Source organism: Salmo salar, chromosome ssa09 (genome assembly GCF_905237065.1).
Source record: "Salmo salar chromosome ssa09, Ssal_v3.1, whole genome shotgun sequence".
NCBI lineage: Eukaryota > Metazoa > Chordata > Actinopteri > Salmoniformes > Salmonidae > Salmo > Salmo salar.
Genome location: NC_059450.1, coordinates 108,917,612 through 108,943,334, shown reverse-complemented (window position 1 = coordinate 108,943,334; position 25,723 = coordinate 108,917,612). Strand labels below are relative to the sequence as shown.

The window sequence follows — 25,723 nt, the reverse complement described above, 5'->3', positions numbered from 1 at the left end:
TCGTATGTTTGAGAAAATTGAATTGTGGTATTTTAGTTGTTTTTGTATTTCACGCCATGCGATCCCATTGGCATGTTGGTTAGGGGGTTCCGCTGGCGGAACGGGTTCCGCATGCAGAACGCCTAGATGTAAGACACTAAAAGTATACAGACGGTAGGCAATTAAGGTCACAGTTATGAAAACTTAGGACACTAAAGTGGCCTTTCTACTGACTTCGAAAAACACCAAAAGAAAGATGCCCAGGACCCTGCTCATCTGTGCAAGGAGGTATGAGGGACCGCAGATGTGGCCAGGGCAATAAATTGCAATGTTCGCTACTGTGAGACACCTAAGACAGCGCTACAGGGAGACAGGACAGACAGCTGATCGTCCTAGCATGGCAGACCACGCGTGTAACAACACCTGCACAGGATCAGTACAGGATGGCAACAACTGCTCCCGAGTGACACCAGGAACGCACAATCCCTCCATCAGTGCAGACTGTCGCACAATAGGCTGAGAGAGGCTGGACTGGGGGCATGCAGGCATGTTCTAAGGCAGGTCCTCACCAGACATCACCGGCAACAACGTCACCTATGGGCACAAACCCACCATCGCTGGACCAGAGAGGACTGGCAAAAGTGCTCTTCACTGACAAGTCACGGTTTTGTCTCACCAGGGGTGATGGTCGGATTCGTGTTTATCATCGAAGGAATGAGCGTTACACTGAGGTCTGTACTCTGGAGCGGGATTAATTTGGAGGAGGAGGGTCCGTCATGGTCTGTGCGTGATTTCCTGCGACACTGGAATGTCAGTGTTCTGCCACGGCCAGCGAAGAGCCAGGATCTCAATCCCATTGAGCACATCTGAGACTTGTTGGATCGAAGGGTGAGGGCTAGGGGCCATTCCCCCCCGAGAAATGTCTGGGAACTTGCAGGTGTCTTGGTGGAAGAGTGGGGTAACATCTCACAGCAAGAACTGGCAACTCTGGTGCGGAACATGAGGAAGAGATGCACTGCAGTACTCAATGCAGCTGGTGGCCACACCAGATGGGATGGCATATCGCTGCAGAATGCTGTGGTAGCCATGCTGGTTAAGTGTGCCTTAATTCTAAATAAATCACAGACAGTGTCACCAGCAAAGCACCCCACACCATCACACCTCCATGTCTCACGGTGTGAACCACACATGCGGAGATCATCCGTTCACATACACTGTCTCACAAAGACACGGTGGTTGGAACCAAAAATCTCAAATTTGGACTCTAGACCAAATGACAGATTTCACCGATCTATTGTCCATTGCTCGTGCTTCTTGGCCCGGAGCAAGTTTCTTCTTCTTATTGGTGTCCTTTAATAGTGGTTTCTTTGCGGCAATTCGACCGTGACGGCCTGATTCACGCAGCCTCTGAACAGTTGATGTTGAAATGTCTGTTACCGGAAGTCTGAAGCATTTATTTGGGCTGCAATATCTGGCGGAGGTTGGTAACTGTAATGAACTTATCCTCTGCAGCATTGGTAACTTCTGGGTCTTCCTTTCCTGTGGCGGTCCTCACGAGAGACAGTTCATCATAGCGCTTGATGGTTTTGCAACTGCACTTGAAGAAGCTTGGAAAATTCTCAAAATATTAAATATATTTAGATTTGTTTAACACTTTTTTGGTTACTACATGATTTCCATGTGGTATTTCTCACACAGTGTACAAAACATTAGGAACACTTGCTCTTTCCATTACATAGACTGACCAGGTGATCTCTTATTGATGTCACTTGTTAAATCCACTTCAAATCAGTGTAGACGAAGGGGAGGAGACAAGTTAAAGAATCATTTTTAAACCTTGAGACATGGATTGTGTATGGGGCTGTTACGGTGACTGTATTACCACCACACCGGGGTCCGAGTAATGACGACAGTCAAATTCCATGGGACTGTTTTGTCACGGTAATTAGGCTTCTCCAAGCTGTGATGCTGATGGGTCATTAGTAGTCTACAAAACTTGCTAACTGCCTGGTACTCAGCACTCTACGGTCCCTCTAATCACTCTGGCATCAATGCAAATGTGATTGAAAATCTAAATCACACACTTCATGAGAGCCCATGAGCCCATTTTGCGCAACATTTCAATAGGCTATGCAGTTACGCGAGAAAACAGATTGATGGCTACTAAAAAGAGGGGATCCCCTAAGCCTTCTATAGCCTAGGCCTACTATATTTCTCTCAACTTTCCTAATATTAAGCACACTGTTTATCTTCACAACAGGAGTAAAGCCTACCTGGCTGGCATGAAAATTAACCACCGGAAAAGCATCCTCCATTCGCTATTTAAGTGCACAGATTACATGCATTTTATCCCGCTGCCCGTTTTGAGACAGGTGCATGATAAGGGTCCATTCTAAATCAAAATAAATTTCACACATACATAATTTTGTATATGTAAAGACAAGATTAAATCAACAATAGGTGACAATATTAGCCTATCAAACTATCACTTGTGAATGATGCCTAGCATAAGAAACAATGCCTTTCGAATCATAGTCGCACACCTCATGTAGTCTAGCCCATAGGCCTATATGTTTTGATAAGGTTTGTATCACAACTAAAGTGACCAAATAACTTCTTACAATTAAGCACATTAATCTGCTTTGCAAAGGTGTTTAGAGCCTAACTGGCACAGTTAAGCAGCATGTGAGTTTCAAGTTTGGGTTAGAATTTACCATAAAAATGCACCGTTATAACAAAAGCATTACATGTATAATCACATTTGCGGTCACCTTGATAATGGTGTTTTCGGGTAATGGAACATTCACGCCACGGCCTACTGACATAAGTGCACATTGCTCTGCTTATAATGTGAAGAAATAGCCTCAGTTTATCCAACATTTTAAGCTAAATGTTCTGATTTGTTGCGTCAGCCACATTGCGTAAAAAAGTTTTTTTGATGCTAGTGGGGTTGTATTAATTTGGGATCCATTGCATCCCACAACTGTCCCAGACTATGTTTGGAATATTTATTTATCGCACAGAATAGGTCAACTTCTGTATTATGGGGGATAGTAGATTGACATAGGCTAGTGCTTTTGCTGTTCCTTTAGGCCTACTCATCTTGTTGGCTGACAAAAGTAAAATTTGGACAGTCATATGCATCTCGGAATGCATAAGGATGCGCCGCAGTTGCGTCCCCGATCGTCTCTTCACTTGTAGCCCCTGTGAGAAAGACCCGATCACCTGATGGAGAGCCATCTGAGTGAGAGGTGTTAGGAGCAGCATAGCGCTCAGTGAGAAGCGGGCCTAACGCAGCACTCAGGCCAAGCTGGACAACGGCCACTGGCCGCCAAAAAGGCATGGATTTTTTTAGGGTGCATTACGTCCACAAAGGGGATGCCGCTGTGAAATTGGAGGCATTATCAAGCGCTTGTCAAATTGTGAACAAGAGACTAATGAACGTGTGTACAGCCTGCGCGAAAAACAAAGCAGCCTTACAATGTATTAAAATCAAAACATATAGCTAGTGCTTAATTTGAGCTGGATCCTGCTGGAACAGGATCCGAATACCGCTCAGATTGGACTTTGTTTGTTCTGACACGTATTTCCCCGATCCGGTACCTCTCGCAGCATGATTTATTAATTTTTACTGTTCGCACTGTAGACATTTCTAATAAAAAGCGATCAGGGTTAAATACTTCCCTGCCCCCAGAAAGACCCATCAAGTAAATGTGGTGATCCTTCTGTGTAAGCATCCTATCATACCACATTGATTCCAGACCTGCGCTATTATTTGTACATAGAGGTTTTGGGGAGGGCCAGTGTTGGAAGTAACTGATCCTGACACAGTTCTTGGTAGTGGTGATCAGCTGGTAAGAAGAGGTCCCTTTGCAAATCCCACGTCGTCTAGGCCAGTCATCTCCCTACTGAATTTGAAATGTGCAAAGCCAATAATAAAAAAAATGGATAAGAAAAGGCAATCAGGTTGATGACATTTTCCAAGTCCGAAAATCGCAGAGAAAGATGGTGAATTAACCAGAACGAGCCAGAGATCGGTCAGTGGGAGGAGAGGAGTGAGAGGCAAACAGTTCTGATGGCAATGCCTCTTAGCTAGCAGCACTGCTAATCCCACCAGTTCAGCATCACCACCGGACCCCCACCGTAGGCCTAGCGAGTCAGACTCAGCATGAGAGGGAGACGGGGAGCTGGTGCGAGTGCATCTACCGCAGTGCTCAGAGCAGGTGTAATTTGCAGTTCAACAACAAGCAAACGCATAACCCCTGTCTTATCATGCAGAATTCAAAGTTGGGCTGCAACACCTCAAAACGCAAGGCGCATTTGGTGGCAGCAAGCCTTGTAGACAAGGCTAAAGAGGACATCAAGTTTATAGTTAACACTCAAAAATAAAAAATAAAAAATAGACACTACAGCCATCCTTCAGAACTGCCTTAAGAGGCTGGAACCTACTACGATACTCCGTTCCAAGGCACTTAAATATTTGGTCTTGCCAATTCACCCTCAATGGCACACATACACAATCCATGTCTCAAGACTTAAAAATCCTTCTTTAACGGTCTCCTCCCCTTCATCTACACTGATTGAAGTGGATTTAACAAGTGACATCAATAGAGAAGTCACAGCTTTCACCTGGTCATTCTGTCATGGAAAGTTCCTAATGTTTTGTAAAAGTCAATGAATATAGACTATGCTTGTGGTAGTATCAAGAGCCATGGATGGACTCACTTTTTCAGGTGCATAACTACAGTGGGGAGGAGGGTCAGTTTTTTTAAGGCTGGCTTCTTCTGAGCATTCAGTGTTCTGTCCTCCTGTAAATCACACAGTTAGAATGGTACCCCCGCATCTGCATTGAAGAGCTATGACAGAACACACACACACAGTTTGGGGCCTGAACATCACCTCTGCAGCCTCCGCCATCTTGGTGATCATGGCGCTGACCACATCGTCAGCATCACTTATGAAACGTTCCCCCGTCGCGGTTCCGTCGCGGTCGCTTCCCGCTCTGGGCTACGAGCCAGCATCACGTCAAAGTTCGACATGAAGCTGGTGCTGAATAAGGGACAGTCAGCCAGTTAGCCACGCCTCCACTATAGAATGAAAGTATAGTGGCAAGAGGAAATCGATTGATTGAAAATATTGACAAAGACTTCACGAGATACTCACTCTTGGCCACCACCCCTGTCCACGCCCTCGACAGAGTCCGAGTCGTCTCTGTTGCTTTCTTTGCTGAGGCCCTGTGATTGGTTCTTATCCCCCTCCAGATCCTCTGATTGAAACCCTATTGGTGCAGAAACAACAGCAGTCGTTGGGATCGGGAATCAAAGATAAGGTATAGTTTGGGTGTCTGGACAATTCCCAAGAGTCCCTAAATATTTGAGGCAGTTTCCAGACAGATTATGTAATCTGGCTAAAGCCCTTTCAATGGAGATTCTCCATTAAGAATGCTTTTAGTCCAGGACAAGCTTAATCTGTGATTGGGACCCTTGATGTTCACAGATCTGAAAGGGACTGGATATGGTCAAAAAACAATTTCACAGTATTTTTCTCATTTGAGGTATCGTGGTATTTTTATGTTTCTGAATAATACAAGTTATAGGCTAAATATTCTTTATGGCTAGCGCTCACTTGTCCAGTACTTTACAATCTGTAAAATGTGCAGGGGTAGGATTGCTAGTGGGACCAATGGAGACAGAACACTAGGACAGGAGGCAGAACAGCAAGACAACATACTGCGCAGTATCTGACCCGCAAGTGGCTACCCTCTGTTGTGCATACTCTGGCCCAGTACATCTACACCAGGCGGTGTTAGAGAAAGGTCCTAAAAATGTACAAACTTTAGCCACCCAAGTCAGACTGTTCCTCTGTTCTACGGCAGGGCATGCGGCACCGATGCTAGAACAAACGGGACCCTGAATAGCTCTACCCCCAAGCCATGAGACTGCTGAATAGTTTGTTAAATAGTTAACCAAATAGCTACCCAGACCATCTGCATTGACCCTTTTTGCACAAACTTTTTTGCGGGACTGATCATATAGACTGCTGCTAATGTTTATTATCTATCCTTTGGCCTAGTCACTTTATTCCTAGTTATATGTACTACAGTGCCTTCATAAGGTATTCACACACCCAGACTCTTTCCACATTTTGTTGTGTTAGTGTGAATTGAAAATTGATTCCGTCGAGATTGTGCAACTGATCTACACAATACCCCACAAAGTCTAAGTGTAATTTTGTTTTTAGAAATAAACAATAAAATAATAAAAAATAAATGTTAATGCTGAAATGCCTTGAGTCACTAAGTATTCAACCGCTTTGTTATGGCAAGCCTACACATTCAGGCTCAGGTAGGAATTTGCTTAACAAGTCACATAAGTTGCATGGGCTTATTCTGTGTGCAACAACAGTGGTTTAATTTTTAGAGTACCCCCATACAGATAATTCTAAGTTCCCTCAATCGAGTAGTGAATTCCAAGCAAAGATCATGGATGTTTTACAATGTCTCGCGAGTAAGAACAAGTGCACCTATTGGTAGATGTGGAGAAAAAGCAGACACTGAATATCCCTTTCAGTATGATGAAGTTATTAATTACGCTTTGGATGGTGTATCAACACACCCAGTCACTACAAAGATACAGGCGTCCTTCCCTAACTCAGTTGTCGGAGAGGAAGAAAAAGGCTCAGTGATTTCACCATGGAGACCAAAGGCTACAACAGTTACATAGCGCAATGGCTGTGATAGGAGAAAACTGAGGGATGGATCAACTTTGCAGTTACTCGACAATACTAACCTAAATGACAGAGTGAAAAGGAAGTCTTTACAGAATACAAATATTCCAAAACTTGTTTTGCAATAAGAAACTAAAGTGATACTGCAAAAAATATGGCAAAGAAATAAACTTTTGTCCTGAAAACAAAGCATTATGTTTGGGGCAAGTCTAACAACATCACTGGTACACCAGTTATCGTTCTCACTGTGTATTTATAATTGTGTGTGTTATTATGTATAGATTATTTCTCTATTTTCTTTCTCTCTGCATTGTTGAAGGGCCCGTGAGTAAACATTTAACTTTTGTTTACGGCATGTGTCGATAAAATTGCTGCAACAGGATCCTGGACTTCCTGATGGACCGTCACCCCCAGGTGGTGAAGGTAGGAAACACCTCCACTTCGCTGATCCTCATTAACACAGGGGGCCCCAGAAGGGTGTGTGTGCTCAGCGCCCTCCTGTACTCCCTGTTCACACACGACTGCATGGCCACGCACGCTCCAACTCAAATCATCAAGTTTGCAGACGACAACAGTAGTAGGACTGATTACCAGCAATGAGACAGCCTACAGGGTTGAGGTGAGGGCTCTGGGAGAGTGATGCCAGGAAAATAGCCTCACAACAAAACAAACTAGCTGATTGTGGACTTCAGGAAACAGCAGAGGGAGCACGCACCTATCCACATCGACGGGACCGCAGTAGAGAAGGTGGAAAGCTTCAAGGTCCTCGGCATATACATCACTGACGATCTGAAATGTCCACCCACACATAGTGTGGTGAAGACACCACAACAGCACCTCTTCAATCTCAGGAGGCTGAAGAAATGTGGCTTGGCTCCAGGACACCTACAGCACCGATGTCACAGGAAGGCCAAAAGATCATCAAGTACATCAACCATCCGAGCCACGGCCTGTGGACACCGCTATAACCCAGAAGGCGAGGTCAGTACAGGTGCATCAAAGCTGGGACTGAGAGAATGAAAACTACATTAAGGGCCATCAAGGCTGTTTATTTATTTATACCCCATTTTCTACCCAATTTCGTGATATCCAAATTGTTGGTTACAGTCTTGAACCATCGCTGCTACTCCCGTATGGACTCGGGAGAGGCGAAAATCGAGAGCTGTGCGTTCTCCGAAACACAACATTGACAAGTTGCACTGCTTCTTGACACAATACTCGCTTAAGCCAACCACACCAACGCTGAGGAAACACCGTACACCTGGCGACTTTGTCAGCGTGCATTGCGCCCGGCCCGCTACAGGAGTGAATACTTTGAAGAAACTCAAATATATTTAGATTTCTTTAACACTTTTTGGTTACTATATGATTCCATATGTGTTATTTCATAGTTTTGATGTCTTCCCTATTATTCTACAATGTAGAAAATAGTAAAAATAAAGAAAAATTATGGAATGAGTATGTGTGTCCAAACTTTTGAAATTTGATTTGTAAAGTTAGTAAAAACTCACCGTAAACTTCTTCCCCCTCTTCATCACCCGAGTCACCAAAAATGTCTGCAATCATTTTCCTATATGGAGAGAGCATAGGAACCCTACTATCAGAACCAACCATATGGTCTAGAATACATACGCATCCTTTCAGTACATATGTATCGCATGTACTGCAGACTTGGGTAAGCTGTCGTTAATAGGACTGGGATCGGAAGCCTGTCGTTGGTTTCATGACTATCTAAAGGATAGAAGTCAGGCTGTTAGAGTCGACGGCATCCAGTCGGAGCCATTGGACTTGGTTAAAGGGTCCCACAAGGTTCTATACTTGGTCCATTACTGTTCACGCTCTACATAAACAATATCGGTGATGAGATAAGTGTCAAATTCATTTATATGCTGATGACACTCATGTACTCTATCGCTTCAACAGCTGACCAAGCATCATCACAATTGGAGACAGATTTTAAGATATTAAAAGGGTCTTTATACAGCTGAAACTTGTTTAAATACAAAGAAAAGATTATGATTTTGAATAGGTTCAAAAAGTTGGTTGAAAATACACGTGCACTTACGAGCTTAGATGGCTCTCGAATTAAATCAGGTCTCTGCATATAAATACTTATGGATATGGTTGGATGATAAACTGTCTTAAAATACATGTTGACGAACTTTGTAAACGGCTAAAAATCAAGCTAGGCTTCCTCTATAGAAACAGGAACATGTTTGTCCTCTCCAAATAGAAGACAAATTTTGCAAGCTACTTTTATGTCTGTTATAGATTATGGGGGATATTATCTACATGCATGCTATGGCACCCACACTTAAAAATCGCTGGATGCTACTTATCACTGCGCACTTAGGTTTATTACGGGTGCTAGCTACAGAACTCACCACTGTGTTTTATATCAAAATGTGGGTTGGACTTCGCTGTCCATGAGACAAGAACATGCTCTCGGTGTCTATAAAGCACTTCTGAATAAACTACCTTCTTATTTATCGTCACTCATCAACATTATAACTATAATTCATAAAACCAGGATTACACTTGACGCTCCTGCGATCTCCATTGAGTTGGGTATGGCTGCCTTTTCCTGTTACGCTCCTTGTTTATGGAATAGCCTGCAGACTAAACTTAGACTTCGAGACTTGTCCCCTGCCCATTTTAAACAATTGGAGGATTTTCATTTTTGTATTGCTTGTAACTGATTCAGTTAATGCAAGTTCTTGTGCTATTAGGGGAATAACCTGTGTGTAAATATAACAATCTGCTACTGTATTTTTTATGCCATCTGTGACCGCTTTGTTTGTCTTGTGTAATTTCTTAATCATTGTACCTAAACTGTATACGCAGGGCCCAGCTGTAAAATACATTTTTCTCAGTCTGTGTTCCTTATTTAAATACATGTATAATAGTAATTACCTCAATTACCTCATACGCCCAGCACAGCGACTCGGTACTGGTACTCCCTGTTATTTGTTACTCCTTATGTCAATATTTTAATATAATTTTTTGTAATCTATCTTTAACTCTACATTGTTGGAAAATGACCCGTAAGTAAGCATTTCACCTGTTGTTTACGGAAGCATGTGAAAAAAATCCAAAACAATTTTATTTATGTCAAGTTACAGAATAAAATAACAATACCTTGTATAGTGCTATCATTACAGAAAGAATGACAAAGTTAGTAAAAAGCAAAGTAAACAGCAAATTGTCATTTATATAAGGAAATTCAAAACTCAAACTAAAACGGAGTGTGAGTGTGTGTGAAGGGATCGGAATACTTACTCTTCCTCATTACCTGATTCGCTGTCGCTACCAAACAGTGTTTTCTCGTCCTTCTTCCCTCCTGCCGCCTTCTGTCCATCATCCTCGTCTTCGCTTTCTGAGCCCAGTTCCCGCAGTTTGGCCATGGTTTTGTCGGGCGCTCGAGCCTGCGTTACTGTCAGAGTTCTCGTCGTCAGACCGGTGCGGCTCTCTTCGACGCTGAGGAAGAGGAGTCACCATCATTATGATCATAAAGCCCCACGGCTCTGACCAAAACTATTTATCTAGGAAGTGCGATTGAGGTCAGAAGAACTCCTTTTACAAGGGAGACCTGGCCAACAGAGCAGCTCCAATAAAAAAAAATACAGACCTAACACACCACAGTGTAGTGTACACTATGGAGTAATTTAAGATGCAGCCTTAATCTCCACACACTAGCTAACCGTCATAGACTTCAAGATAAGGTGTGCATCTTAAATGGCACCCTATTTCCCCATACAGTACATTACTTTTGACCAGAGCCACCCAATTGCGCGGGCCCAGCTGCCGGTCTGTCATTTTACCTGGTTCGTCAGCCTTCTCATCTTCACTGTCTGACAGGATGGCCTTCTTCCTCTTCACTGTAACAGCACATACACATTCAACAAAATCGCATTAAGAAACCAACAGATGGAGTTAGAGACCTGATAGATACAGTGCAGGGATGTGCATCTTTCACTTAGAAAAGTAACGATACATTTTAGTTTGAAACAATTTGGTGCGATTCAATGCCCTAACATTTATTGCATAAACACATTCATTTTCCATTCAAATTAAAATATGCTGCTGACAGAGTACATGAGTTGGACCTCACTGAGCTGGATCTGTCCGAGCTGACGCCTGCCTGTGTCTGTCCGAGCTGAATTCTGTGTGGTCTAACTTCACTATCCTTTTGGGTTCCAAAAGTCCTCACAAGGATAGTAAAACAAGGGGGATTAAAAAAAAATAATAATTAAAAAGGGACATTTCGCCAGTCCCCAAAATGAAAAATGTTTGTTCGATTTGGACTTCAGTAAGGGTTTTTCCGGCTGTTCAGGCGTACACAAAAAATTTAGGCAAGCAAAGTTGATAGCCAAGTCTTCGCCCCTTCGTCAGTGATTGGTCAACAGTATGGATTATTCAATACAGTCTGTTGTCATTCAACAAGAGGACTTGTTTTCATGCCCTTTTTTGAGAAATACTGCAAACATCTTAGATGTAAAATTGCACAACTAAGATCTCCTCTGCAAAAACATAAAGTATGACATTTCTTGAGTTATCTTAGATTCATTCTGACTATTTTGAGGAAGTGTATGTATACTGGCTATGGCATCAAGAACAATTGACACAGTACTATATTTCTTACAGTTTTTCAAGCGAAGGTTTTTTAAGGAGTATGCGAGCACACTCGTTTGGTTCGCCTGGCATGCTGAGGCCTTTAGGTTTAGGGTACAATTAGGGTTAGTTTAACTGTTAGGGGCTAAGGAAAATAGGATTTTGAATGGGAATAAAATGTTTTGGTCCCCACTTGGACAGTGAAACCAAGGTGTGTCTGTGACAAGTATATGTGTCTATGGTGTATGCAGGCACCTGAGCTGAGCCATACGGGAGACTGGGCATCTACCACCCCGCAATGTAGCCTATGGGCAAGACAAAAATATTTAAGGGGCTTTGAACAGGGTACGTTAGTAGGTGCCAGGGGCACCAGTTTGAGTGTGTCAAAAACTGCAACACTGCTGGGTTTTTCACGCTCAACAATACTCCATGCTGAGCACTTGTTGGCTGCTTTTCCTTCACTCTGCGGACTAACTCATCCCAAACCATCTCAATTTGGTTGAGATCGGGTAGGCCAGGCCATCTGATGCAGCACTCCATCACTCTCGTTCTTGGTCAAATAGCCCTTACACAGCTTGGAGGTGTGTTCTGGGTCATTGTCCTGTTGAAAACAAATGATATCCCATCTGGTTTGCGCTTGGTGGGACTGGTGTATCACTGCAGAATGCTGTGGTAGCCATGCTGGTTAAGTGTGCCTTGAATTCTAAATACATTTTAAAAATCAAAGGGAACACTTAAACAACACAATGTAACTCCAAGTCAATCACACTTCTGTGAAATCAAACTGTCCACTTAGGAAGCAACACTGATTGACAATAAATTTCACATGCTGTTGTGCAACTGGAATAGATAACAGGTGGAATTTATAGGCAATAAGCAAGACACCCCCAATAAAGGAGTGGTTCTGCAGGTGATGACCACAGACCACTTTCAGTTCCTATGCTTCCTGGCTGATGTTTTGGTCACTTTTGAATGCTGGCGGTGCTTTCACTCTAGTGGTAGCACGAGACGGAGTCTACAACCCACACAAGTGGCTCAGGTAGTGCAGCTCATCCAGGATGGCACATCAATGCGAGCTGTGGCAAGAAGGTTTGCTGTGTCTGTCAGCGTAGTGTCCAGAGCATGGAGGCGTTACCAGGAGACAGGCCAGTACATCAGGAGACATGGAGGAGGCCGTAGGAGGGCAACAACCCAGCAGCAAGACCGCTACCTCCGCCTTTGTGCAAGGAGGAGCAGGTGGAGCACTGCCAGAGCCCTGCAAAATTACCTCCAGCAGGCCACAAATGTGCATGTGTCTGCTCAAACGGTCAGAAACAGACTCCATGAGGGTGGTATGAGGGCCCGACATCACAGGTGGGGGTTGTGCTTACAGCCCAACACCGTGCAGGACGTTTGGCATTTGCCAGAGAACACCAAGATTGGCAAATTCGCCACTGGCGCCCTGTGCTCTTCACAGATGAAAGCAGGTTCACACTGAGCACACGTGACAGAGTCTGGAGACGCTGTGGAGAACGTTCTGCTGCCTGCAACATCCTCCAGCATGACCGGTTTGGCGGTGGGTCAGTCATGGTGTGGGTGGCATTTCTTTGGGGGGCCGCACAGCCCTTCATGTGCTCGCCAGAGGTAGCCTGACTGCCATTAGGTACCGAGATGAGATCCTCAGACCCCTTGTGAGACCATATGCTGGTGCGGTTGGCCCTGGGTTCCTCCTAATGCAAGACAATGCTAGACCTCATGTGGCTGGAGTGTGTCAGCAGTTCCTGCAAGAGGAAGGCATTGATGCTATAGATTGGCCCGCCTGTTCCCAGACCTGAATCCAATTGAGCACATCATGTCTCGCTCCATCCACCAACGCCACGTTGCACCACAGAATGTCCAGGAGTTGATGGATGCTTTGGTCCAGGTCTGGGAGGAGATCCCTCAGGAGACCATCCGCCACCTCATCAGGAGCATGCCCAGGCGTTGTAGGAGGTCATACAGGCACGTGGAGGCCACGGCCACACACACACACACACACACACACTACTGAGCCTCATTTTGACTTGTTTTAAGAACATTACATCAAAGTTGGATCAGCCTGTGGTGTGGTTTTCCACTTTTCATTTTGAGTGTGACTCCAAATCCAGACCTCCATGGGTTGATAAATTGGATTTCCATTGATTATTTGTGTGTGATTTTGTTGTCAGCACATTCAACTATGTAAAGAAAAAGTATTTAATAAGATTATTTCATTCATTCAGATCTAGGATGTGTTATTTTAGTGTTCCCTTTATTGTTTTGAGCAGTGTATGTATGTATGTATGTATGTATGTATGTATGTATGTATGTATAATCAGCAGAATAGCCAAATGACAGTTGTGTCTCAGGCGATAGTTTACCTTTATGCCGGTAAAGAAAAGTCAACAGGGCATTTGATAACAATAACCAATTACATTGGCTGTCCCTCAACTAATAAAGCCTAATATTGTTCAAGCCATTTTATAAAGCAGTGCACAGTTTGACTAGGCTACTGATATTGCATGAGGTTATTCGGCATGCAAAATGACTTGTAGATCAATAGTAGGGCTGTCCCGACAAAAAAAAAAATCTTGGTCGACCAGGAGTCATCTGTTCTTTCGACCAATCGAATAGTTTTGCACCATTGTTATTATTACCACCACATACAATTTCAGTAGCACGTCTTCAAGTGATTGACTGCCATCCCCACAGCCTCCAATGGATTAGTCCACTAACACAGGCGTGATATCACAATTAATTATTTATTTTCTTTTGCTATATGCTTTATTATTGACATCTCGGTTGACCAACAGCCTATTGACCAAACAACCGACTAAATGGGGTCAATCCCAACGCAGTTACATGGTTAATTCAACAGTGAAGGAGAGGACGCATCAGTTGTCACAACAACAAAAAAAGTTTCAGAAGGTAATATGCACAACAACAAAAAAATTTACCGGAGATTCATTGGTTTGGGGGTTCCAACGGCCGATGAACTCATATCTTAAAACACCCACTGCAGTAGAAATCCACTTTTTCAAGCTGGAAGACAATGGCCAGAGCTTACCCATGATGTTGCACAACAATGCAAGTCACCGTTTAGTCAAAGTAGGATATATTTGGGCTTGAAGTGACAAAACCGATCTGCCCGCTTTAGCAAAATATGTTGCGTTCCAAAATCTAAGTTTAGATATTTCTAACATATACAGCCCTAATTTTTCTAAGAAAAGTGAATCTCTCAAAGTTTAATGACTTTACTTACATAAAAATATTGAATACAATGCAAAAAGTCCAGACTGGGCTTAATGGGTACCTGTTAACTGGGTTAACAGTCTAAAATAATGCTAAATGCTCTGCAATTGGACATTTGGATTGCTTACTTAGTAGCTAGTTAGCTATCGAACTAAGTGGTTAGAACAAGAGACGTACTGTCTAATATTTGTTTTGTGCGTGCAGCAAACCGTGAATACCATTTTTTGTTCATGAGCTGAAAATGTCTGTCCTGAAAATAGTTTAGGTCAAAAGCTGTATAAAATGTTCACAATGCACTTGTTAGCATTCTGCATGGGATTTTAAATGTATAAGCGGTTTCGGATTCAATTTCTTCCCACATTTTGTTATGTTACAGTCTTATTCTAAAATGTATTAAATAAAACTATTTCCTCAGCACACACACACACAATAGAGCATAATGACAAAATGAAAACCGATTTTTAGAAATTCTTTCAAATGTAAAAAATTAATAAATAATACATTACTTATAAGTATTCAGACCCTTTGCTATGAGACTCAATTGAGTTCAGGTACATCCTGTTTCCATTGATCATCCTTGAGATGTTCCTACAACTGGATTGGAGTCCACCTGTGGTAAATTCAATTGATTGGACATGATTTGGAAAGGCACACACACCTGTCTATATAAAAGGTCCTAGAGTTGACATAGCATGTCAGAGCAAAAAAGCCAAGCCATGAGTTCGAAGGAATTGTCCGTAGAGCTCCATGGCAGGATTGTGTCGAGGCACAGATCTGGGGAAGGATACCAAGACATTTCTGCAGCATTGAAGGTCCCCAAGAAGACAGTGGCCTCCATCATTCTTAAATGGAAGAAGTTAGTTCCAAACACTCTTCCTAAGAGCTGGCCGCCCGGCCAAACTGAGCAATCAGGGGAGAAGGGCCTTGGTCAGGGATGTGACCAAGAACCCGATGGTCACTCAATGTACTCCAGCGTTCCTCTGCAGAGAGATGGGAAAAGCTTCCAGAAGGACAACCATCTCTGCAGCACCCCACCAATCAGGCCTTTATGGTAGAGGCCAGACGAATCCATTCCTCAGTAAAAAAGGCACATGACAGCACGCATGGAGTTTGCCAAAAGGCACCTAAAGGACTCTCAGACCATGACAAACAAGATTCTCTGGTCTGATGAAACCAAGACTGAAAATTAGGCCTGAATGGCAAGCGTCACATCTGGAGGAAACCTGGCACCATCTCTACGGTGAAGCACAATGGTGGCAGCATCATGCTCGTGGGGATGTTGTTTTTCCAGCAGGCAGGGACTCATATCATATCAATTTTTATTTGTCACGTGCTGATTACAAACAGGTGTAGACCTTACAATTAAATGATTACTTACAAGCCCTTAAAACCTCTTACATCTAGACGTTCCACTAGCCGGAACACCTGCTCAATATCCAATGATAGGCGTGGCGCGATGACAAATTCTCAAAATACAAAAACTTCCATTTTTCAAACATGACTATTTTACAGCATTTAAAGACAAGACTCTCCTTTATCTAACCACACTGTCCGAGTTTCAAAAGGCTTTACAGCGTAAAGCAAAACATTAGATTATGTCAGCAGAGTACCCAGCCAGAAATAATCAGACACCCATTTTTCAAGCTAGCATATAATGTCACAAAACCAAAACCTACAGCTAAATGCAGCACTAACCACTTTCGGGGAAGTGTCTTCCCTGTGGCTCAGTTGGTAGAGCATGGTGTTTGCAATGCCAGCATGGTGTGTGCAACGCCAGGGTTGTGGGTTCGATTCCCACGGGGGGCCAGCACAGAAAAAAATGTATGAAAATTGTATGAAATGTATCGTTCACTACTGTAAGTCGCTCTGGATAAGAGCGTCTCCTAAATGACTAAAATGTAAATGATCTTCATCAGATGACAACCCTAGGACATTATGTTATACAATACATGCATGTTTTGTTCAATCAAGTTCATATTTATATCCAAAACCAGCTTTTTACATTAGCATGTGACGTTCAGAACTAGCATACCCCCCGCAAACTTCTGGTGAATTTACTAAATTACTCATGATAAACGTTGACAAAATACATAAATTATTTAAAGAATTATAGATACAGAACTCCTTTGTGCAATCGAGGTGTCCGATTTTAAAATAGCTTTTCGGGTGAAAGCACATTTTGCAATATTCTGAGTAGATAGCCCAGCCATCACGGCTAGCTATTTGACACCCACCAAGTTTAGCCCTGACCAAACTCCGATTTACTATTACAAAAGTTTGATTACCTTTGGTGTTCTTCGTCAGAATGCACTCCCAGGACTGCTACTTCAATAACAAATGTTGGTTTGGTTCAAAATAATCCATAGTTATATCCAAATAGCGGCGTTTTGTTCGTGCGTTCAAGACACTATCCAAGGGTGACGAAGGGTTATGCGCCGACGCGTTTCGTGACAAAAAAAAATCTAAATATTCCATTACCGTACTTCGAAGCATGTCAACCGCTGTTTAAAATCAATTTTTGTGCCATTTTTCTCGTAAAAACGATAATATTCCAACCGGGAAAGCGTGTTTGACGTTCAAAGACGAAAGAATAAAAACATGGGGTGCCTTTCTGCACGCGCGCGCCAGTCTCTGTACTCTGTTCGACCACTATCAAAATGCGCTAATGTTTTTCAGCCAGGGCCTGCAAAGCCACGATTCAGCTTTTTGCCGCCTTCTGAGAGCCCATGGGAGCCGTAGGAAGTGTCACGTAATCGCAGAGATCCCCTGTATTGGATAGAGATAATCAAGAAGGCCAAGAAATGGTCAGACAGGGTAATTACTGTACAGAATCTTCTCAGGTTTTGGCCTGCCAAATGAGTTCTGTTATACTCACAGACACCATTCAAACAGTTTTAGAAACTTTGGAGTGTTTTCTATCCAAAGCTAATAATTATATGCATATTCTAGTTTCTGGGCAGGAGTAATAATCAGATTAAATCGGGTACGCTTTTTAACCGGCCGTGAAAATACTGCCCCTAGTCATAACAGGTTAAACAGCAATGCTTTAAGAAGTTAAGAAAAACTATGTGTTCAGTAAAAAAATGAAAATAAAAAAGTAACAAATAATTCAACAGCAGCAGTAAAACAACAATAACGAGGCTATATACAGTGGGTACCGGTACAGAGTCAACGTGTGGGGGCACCGGTTAGTCGAGGTAATTGAGGAAATGTGTACATGTTGGTAGAGTTAAAGTGACTATGAATAGATAATAAACAGAGTAGCAGCAGCGTAAAGAGGGGTTTGGGTAGCATTTTTTATTAGCTGTTCAGGAGTCTTGTGGCTTGGGGAAGAAGCTGTTAAGAAGCCTTTCGGTCTTACACTTGGCGCTCCAGCACCGCTTGCCGTGCGGTACCAGAGAGAACAGTCTACGACATGGACCATGAGAGTTTCTTGGACATGTGGACGCCAAGGAACTTGAAGCTCTCAACCTGCTCCACTGCAGCACTGTCGGTGAGAATGGGGGTGTGCTCGGTCCTCCTTTTCCTGTAGTCCACAATCATCCCTTTGTCTTGATCACGTTGAGGGGAGATGTTGTCCTGGCCCCACACGGCCAGGTCTCTGACCTCCTCCTATAGGCTGTCTCATCGTTGTTGGTGATCAGGCCTACCACTGTTGGGTCATGGGTAAAACTTGGTGTTGGAGTCGTGCCTGGACATGCAGTCATGAGTGAACAGGGAGTACAGGAGGTGACTGAGCACGCACCCCTGAGGGGTCCCCCGAGTTAAGGATCAGCGTGGCGGTTTGTGGTGGTATATAGACAGCAACAACAAAAATACAGATACTCTATTTGCCAATAGTTTATCTCATGATAAGCTGTAGACCACACTACCTCAGGTGAGCAAAACTGAGACTTCCTTAGATATCGTGCACCAGCTGTTTACAAATATACAGACCGCCACCCCGTCTTACCAGAGGTCGCTGTTCTATCCTGCCCAAAAAATGTAAAAACCACGCCAGCTGTATGTTATGTCGTTGTTCATCCACGACTCGGTGAAACATAAGATAGTTTTTAATGTGCCATTGGTAGGATATTCGTATATCCTACCAATGTACGTTGGCTAATAGGGCTGATGTTCAAAGGTAGATTACCCTCTTGATGACGGATCCTTACAAGGCACCAGGACCTTCGTCCTCGATACCGCCGTCTTTTTCTCCTGCGAATGACGGGATGAGGGCCTTGTTGGGCATCTGGGAGACTAGTCAGGATTGAGGGAGAGATGAAAAGGAACAAAGTACAGAGAGATCCTTCATGAAAACCTGCCCCAGAGCACTCAGGACCTTAGAATGGGTCGAAGGTTCACCTTCCAACAGGACAAAGAACCCTAAGCACACAGCCAAGACAACACAGGAGTGGAGCTTCGGGACTCCACGAAAGAATATCTCTGGACAGACCTGAAAATAGCTGTGTAGCAACGCTCCCCCATCCAATCAGAGGATCTGCAGAGAAAAAATGGGATAAACTTCAAATACAGGTGCCAAGCTTGTAGCGTCCTACCCAAGAATAATCAAGGCTGTAATCACTGCCAAAGGTGCTTAGGCAAAGTACTGAGTAAAAGGTCTGAATAATCTTTTTTTGCACCCCTTTTGCGTGATATCCAATTGGTAGTTAGTCTTGTCCCATCGGCTGCAACTCCCGTACGGACTCGGGAGAGGCGAAGGTCGGTGAGCCGTGCATCCTCTGAAACACAACCCAGCAAAGCCGCACTTCTTGACACAATGCCTGCTTAACCCGGAAGCCAGCCGCACCAATGTGTCGGAGGAAACACTGTACACCTTGTGACCGTGTCAGGTACACTGCACCCGGCCCGCCACAGGAGTCGCTAGCACGCGATGGGACAAGAACATCCTTGCTGGCCAAACCCTCCCGTAACCCGGATGACGCTGGGACAATTCTGCGCCACCCCCATGGGTCTCCCGGTCATGGTCGGCTGAGACAGAGCCTGGACTCGAACCAGGATCTCTAGTGGCACAGCTAACACTGCGATGCAGTGCCTTGGACCACTGCGCCCACTCAGGGGGCCCACAGGGTCTCAATATGTATGTAATATTTCAGTTTTAAATTTGTAAGAAATATGCAAACATTTCTAGAAACTTGTTTTTGCTTTGTCATTATGGGGTATTGTGTGTAGATTAATGAGGGGGGAAAAAACTATTTAAATCAATTTTAGAATAAGGCTGTAATGTAACAAAATGTGGAAAAAGTCTAGGGGTCCGAATAGTTTCCGAATGCACTGTATGGTAAAAGGCGGTTTGTGGTGGTATACAGACAGCACGACTGCTAGGATGAAAAACCCATATTTTCAATTGGCAAGAAATAGTAATGAATGCTCATGAAATATGCTACGATGTGCATACATAAGCACAATCACTTAATATAAAACATATGTTGGTAAACAATAGGTAAGTAAAGAACAAAACAAAAGAAAAAAAGTGAAAAATAACAGTAGCGGGTAATATACAGGCACCGGTTAGTCGGGCTGATTGAGGTAAGTATGTACATATGGTTAAAGTGACTACGCATATATGATAAAGAGAGTAGCAGTAGTGTAAAAGAGGGGATGGCGGGTGATGAGTCACAATGCAGATAGCCCGGTTAGCCAATGTCGGGGGCAATGGTTGGTGGACTAATTGCGGTAGTATGTACACGAATGTATAGTTAAAGTGAATATGCATATATGATAAACAGAGAGTAGCAGCAGTGTAAGAGCGGGGTTGGCAACCAGTCAGGATACTCTTGATGGTGCAGCTGTAGAACATTTTGAGGATCTGAGGACCCATGAAAAATCTTTAGTTTCCTGAGGGGAATACGCTTTGTGCCCTCTTCATGACTGTCTTTGTGTGTTTGGACCATTCTAGTTTGTTGGTGATGTGGACACCAAGGAACTTTAAGCTCTCAACCTGCTCCACTACAGCCTCATCGATGAGAATGGGGGTGTGCTTGGTCCTCCTTTTCCTGTAGTCCACAATCATCTCCTTAGTCTTGGTTACGTTGAGGGATAGGTTGTTATTCTGGTACCACCCGGCCAGGTCTCTGACCTCCTCCCTATAGGCTGTTCAGTCATTGTCGGTGATCAGGCCTACCACTGTTGTGTCGTCGGAAAACTTGGTGTTGGAGTCGTGCCTAGCCAATGAAGTCATGGTGAACAGGGAGTACAGGAGGGGACTGAGCACGCATCCCTGAGGGGCTCAAGTGTTGAGGATCAGAGTGGCAGATGTTTTGCTACCTACCCTCACCACCTGGGGCAGCCCGCCAGGAAGTCCAGGATCCAGTTGCAGAGGGGAGGTGTTTAGTCCCAGGACCCTTAGCTTAGTGCCGAGTTTGGAGGGGTACTATGGTGTTGAACGCTGAGCTGTAGTCAATGAATAGCATTCTCACGTAGATGTTCCTTTTGTCCAGGTGGGAAAGTGCAGTGTAGAGTGCAATAGAGATTGCATCATCTGTGGATCTGTTGTGGTGGTATGCAAATTGGAGTGGGTCAAGGGTTTCTGGGATAATGGTGTTGATGTGAGCTGTAACCAGCCTTTCAAAGCACTTCTGGCTACGGACGTGGAGTGCTACAGGTCTGTAGTCATTTAGGCAGGTTGCCTTCGTGTTCTTGGGCACAGGGACTATGGTGCCCTGCTTGAAACATGTTGGTATTTCAGACTCAGTCAGGGACAGGTTGAACATGTCAGTGAAAACTCCTGCCAGTTGGTCTGCACATGCCCGGAGCACACGTCCTGGTAATCCACCTGGCCCCGCAGCCTTGTGAATGTTGACCTGTTTAAAGGTCTTACGTTGGCTACGGATAGCGTGATCATTCAATCTTAGCCCTGTATTGACCGCTTTGCCTGTTTGATGGTTCGTCGGAGGGCATAGCAGGATTTCTTATAAGCTTCCGGGTTAGAGACCCGCACCATGAAAGCGGCAGCTCTACCCTTTAGCTCAGTGCGAATGTTGCCTGTAATCCATGGCTTCTGGTTGGGGTATGTACGTAGTCACTGTGGGGACGACGTCCTCGATGCACTTATTGATATAGCCAGTGACTGATGTGGTGTATTCCTCAATGCCATCGGAAGAATCCCAGAACATGTTCCAGTCTGTGATAGAAAAACAGTCCTGTAGTTTAGCATCGGCTTCATCTAACCACTTTTTTATAGACAGAGTCACTGGTGCTTCCTGCTTTAAATTTTTGTTTGTAAGCAGTAATCAGGAGGATAGAATTGTGGTCGGATTTACCAAAATAGAGGGCGAGGGAGAGCTTTGTACGCGTCTCTGTGTGTGGAGTACAGGTTATCTAGAATTGTTTTCCCCTCTGATTGCACATTTAACATGTTGATAGAAATTAGGTAGAACTGATTTAAGTTTCCCTGCATTAAAGTCCCTACTAGAAGCGCCACCTCTGGGTGCGCGGTTTCCCTATTTGCTTATTTCTTTATACAGCATGCGGTCTTAGTGCTCAGCATCCGTCTGTGGTGGTAAATAAACAGCCACGAAAAGTATAGCTGAAAACTCTCTAGGCAAATAGTGGTGGTATGCATTTTATCACAAGATACTCTACTTCAGGAGAGCAAAATCTAGACTTCCTCAGATTTCATGCACCAGCTGTTGTTTACAAATATGCACAGACCACGCCCTCGTCGTACCAGAGTGTGCTGTTCCATCTTGCCAGTGCAGCGTATATCCCGCTAGCTGAATATCCATGTCTTCATTCAGCTACGATTCCGTGAAACATAAGATATTACAGTTTTTGATGTCCCGTTGGTAGGATGTTCGTGATCGCACATTGTGTAATTTATTGTCCAATGATTGCACGTTGGCGAGAATATTGAGTAACGGCAGCTTTCCCACTCACCTTCTGCGGATCCTTACGAGGCACCCCGCTCTGTGTCCAGGATATAACCAGATTAATTTGTTGAAACATTAAAACAGCTGAATTTTTTTTATTTATTTGAACCCAAAGGATGGGCGTGGGCTTAATGGGTACATGGACTCAATTGGTATGCTTACCCTAATCTTTGGCTACAGCAAAGATGGTGGCTAAATTAAGATGGTAATCGGCCCGAGTAAACTATTGAAACATCTTTTGGTTCCGGTTTACTTAACGGGGTGGGTGTTTGATAGACAATAATGCAATAGCAGCTGGGTCTGGTCTTCTTAGTTCACCGACTTTCATAGAAGCAGAAAAAAACTGCCAAGTGGGGTGTCTCGCTTCCCCTTCCTTCTCTGGCTACAGTTTTCGCCGTAGCCTACACTTGGCTGCCTGAACCATGGAGCAAATTAAAATATGTGGTGAAAACGAATGTTTTACACCACGTTTTGGGCATAAAATTATCATAATCCATTGGGTAATTTCACTTATTTTTGAGCTAGTCTGCATTAAAAAGAAAAATATCCGACTATCTAAACAATAGTAAAATTGCGTGACATGACTGCATTTTAGAACCCCCGCTCCCCAAGATGAATAGTTTGACCACTACATTTTTGGGCAAATTAGTTTTGCATGGTCCGCTTCCCCGGGTGTGCAGGGTTTGCTCATTCTCAACCATTCCATTGATCCTAAAGAGAAATCTCCTTCCACCTGGTGCACCAGCCATGCTAAACGAACTCGCCCATTGTTCAATATTTTGTCTATCCATATTACCAGAGTTTAAATTCTTTCCATTTCTATGGCGGATTTGCAGATGCAATTTAAATAATGCATTGATATATAGCTAGCTTGCTGAAATGACGAGAGAGCAAATATAGCTTTTTGATCATGTCCGTGTGCATGTCCAAATATTAATGACATCTGCAATCCGACAGGGTCACTGGAATTATCAAACGGCAAAAAGTCAGACAAGCGTCAACATCTTGTATAATAGGCATGGTTTTGCTGAAACTCATCTCGACAGGTAGTCTTTCTGAAATAATTATTTTTCACCCATCTTAACTGAAATGGTGCTCATATAACTTGAATTAGCTAGCTACGGTTAGCATACTAGCTAGATACACTAACAGCTATCAGTCAGTGCCTTATTTGTTGTTATTTCTCTACTACACATGGAAATAACCACAACGTTTAAACATTTGAACCGGGATCGATGCATGTGACAAATGTAAATCGTCCCACCTACGTAACAGCCAGTGGAATCCGTGTGCGCGTTATTCAAATACCTTAGAAATGCTATTACTTCAATTTCTCAAACATATGACTATTTTACACCATTTTAAAGACAAGACTCTCGTTAATCTAACCACACTGTCCGATTTCAAAAGGCTTTACAACGAAAGCAAAACATTAGATTATGTCAGCAGAGTATCCAGCCAGAAATAATCAGACACCCATTTTTCAAGCTAGCATATAATGTCACATAAACCCAAACCACAGCTAAATGCAGCACTAACCTTTGATGATCTTCATCAGATGACAATCCTAGGACATTATGTTATACAATACATGCATGTTTTGTTCAATCAAGTTCATATTTATATCAAAAACCAGCTTTATACATTAGCATGTGATGTTCAGAACTAGCATACCCCCCGCAAACTTCCGGTGAATTTACTAAATTACTCACGATAAACGTTCACAAAAAACAAATTATTTTAAGAATTATAGATACAGAACTCCTTTATGCACTCGCTTATGTCCGATTTTAAAATAGCTTTTCGGTGAAAGCACATTTTGCAATATTCTGAGTAGATAGCCCAGCCATCACGGGCTAGCTATTTAGACACCCACCAAGTTTAGCCCTCACCAAAGTCAGATTTACTATAAGAAAAATGTTATTACCTTTGCTGTTCTTCGTCAGAATGCACTCCCAGGACTTCTACTTCAATAACAAATGTTGGTTTGGTTCAAAATAATCCATAGTTATGTTCCAAATATCCTCTATTTTGTTTGTGCGTTCAAGACACTATCCGAAGTGTAAAGAAGGGTGACGCGCCCGAAGCGTTTCGTGACAAAAAAAATCTAAATATTCCATTACTGTACTTCAAGCATGTCAACCGCTGTTTAAAATCAATTTTATGCCATTTTTCTCGTAAAAAGCGATAATATTCCAACCGGGAAACCGTGTTTATGTTCAAAAGAGAGAAAATAAAAACATGGGGTCGCCTCATGCACACGCCTCAGTCTCATTGTCCTCTGTTAGACCACTTACCAAAGGCGCTAATGTTTTTCAGCCAGGGGCTGCCTTGACATCATTCAGCTTTTTCCCGGGTTCTGAGAGCCTATGGGAGCCGTAGGGAAGAGTCATGTTACAGCAAAGATCCTACATTTTCAATAAAGAGAGTCAAGAAGCCCAAGGAATGGTCAGAGAGGCCACTTCCTATACAGAATCTTCTCAGGTTTTTGCCTGCCATATGAGTTATGTTATACTCACAGACACCATTCAAACAGTTTTAGAAACTTTAGGGTGTTTTCTATCCAAAGCCAATAATGATATGCATATTCTAGTTTCTGGGCAGTAGTAATAACCAGATTAAAATCGGGTACGTTTTTATCCGGCCGTGCAAATACTGCCCCTACCCTCAACAGGTTAATGTTTAAACTGCCATTTGTTTATCGTTACACGATAAGAAATTTTTATGATTGATGTGACTTCACGATTCAGATATGGTCCTCCGTATGACCATTAAGGGGCAATGCAGTTCAATCTACCGCAATCCAGTCCGACCGGACGGTCATCACTTAGTTACCACAGCCACAGAGTCATAAACCCCGCCTATTCAGACAACTTCTCTTCTTAACTTCTTGTGGGCAGGTGGGAGGGTAGCGTCCCATCTCAACAACTTCCGGTGAAATCGCAGAGCGCGAAATTCAAATTACAGAAATATTTAACATTCATGATAATACAAGTGTCACACATCAAAATAAAGCTTAACCTCTTGTTATTCCAGCCGCTGTGTCAGATTTCAAAAAGGCTTTAGGCGAAAGCACACCATGCGATTATCTGAGGACAGCGCCCCGCGCCCCGAAACATTTTTTCAACCAGGCAGGTGCGCCACGAAAGTCAGAAATAACGATATAATAAATGCCTTACCTTTGAAGATCTTCTTCTGTTGGCACTCCAAAAGGTCCCAGCTACATCACAAATGGTCCTTTTGTTTCATAAAAAAAAAAAACTGTTTAGCTGGCGCGCTTCATTCAA

General features: G+C 43.3%; 1 protein-coding gene across 1 annotated transcript in view; it reads right to left on the bottom strand.

Moving 5' to 3' along the window:
* Positions 1-4,934: 4,934 nt before the first annotated feature.
* Positions 4,935-25,723, bottom strand: part of LOC123724080 (protein IWS1 homolog) — a 39,274-nt gene continuing 18,485 nt past the window's right edge. Inside the window, exons 5-9 of the mRNA XM_045686997.1 lie at positions 10,527-10,583; positions 9,985-10,174; positions 8,217-8,275; positions 5,143-5,257; positions 4,935-5,028 (exon numbers count right to left, since the gene is read on the bottom strand). Coding sequence (XP_045542953.1) covers positions 4,935-5,028; positions 5,143-5,257; positions 8,217-8,275; positions 9,985-10,174; positions 10,527-10,583 — 515 coding nt within the window. The remainder of the gene's footprint in view (positions 5,029-5,142; positions 5,258-8,216; positions 8,276-9,984; positions 10,175-10,526; positions 10,584-25,723) is intronic.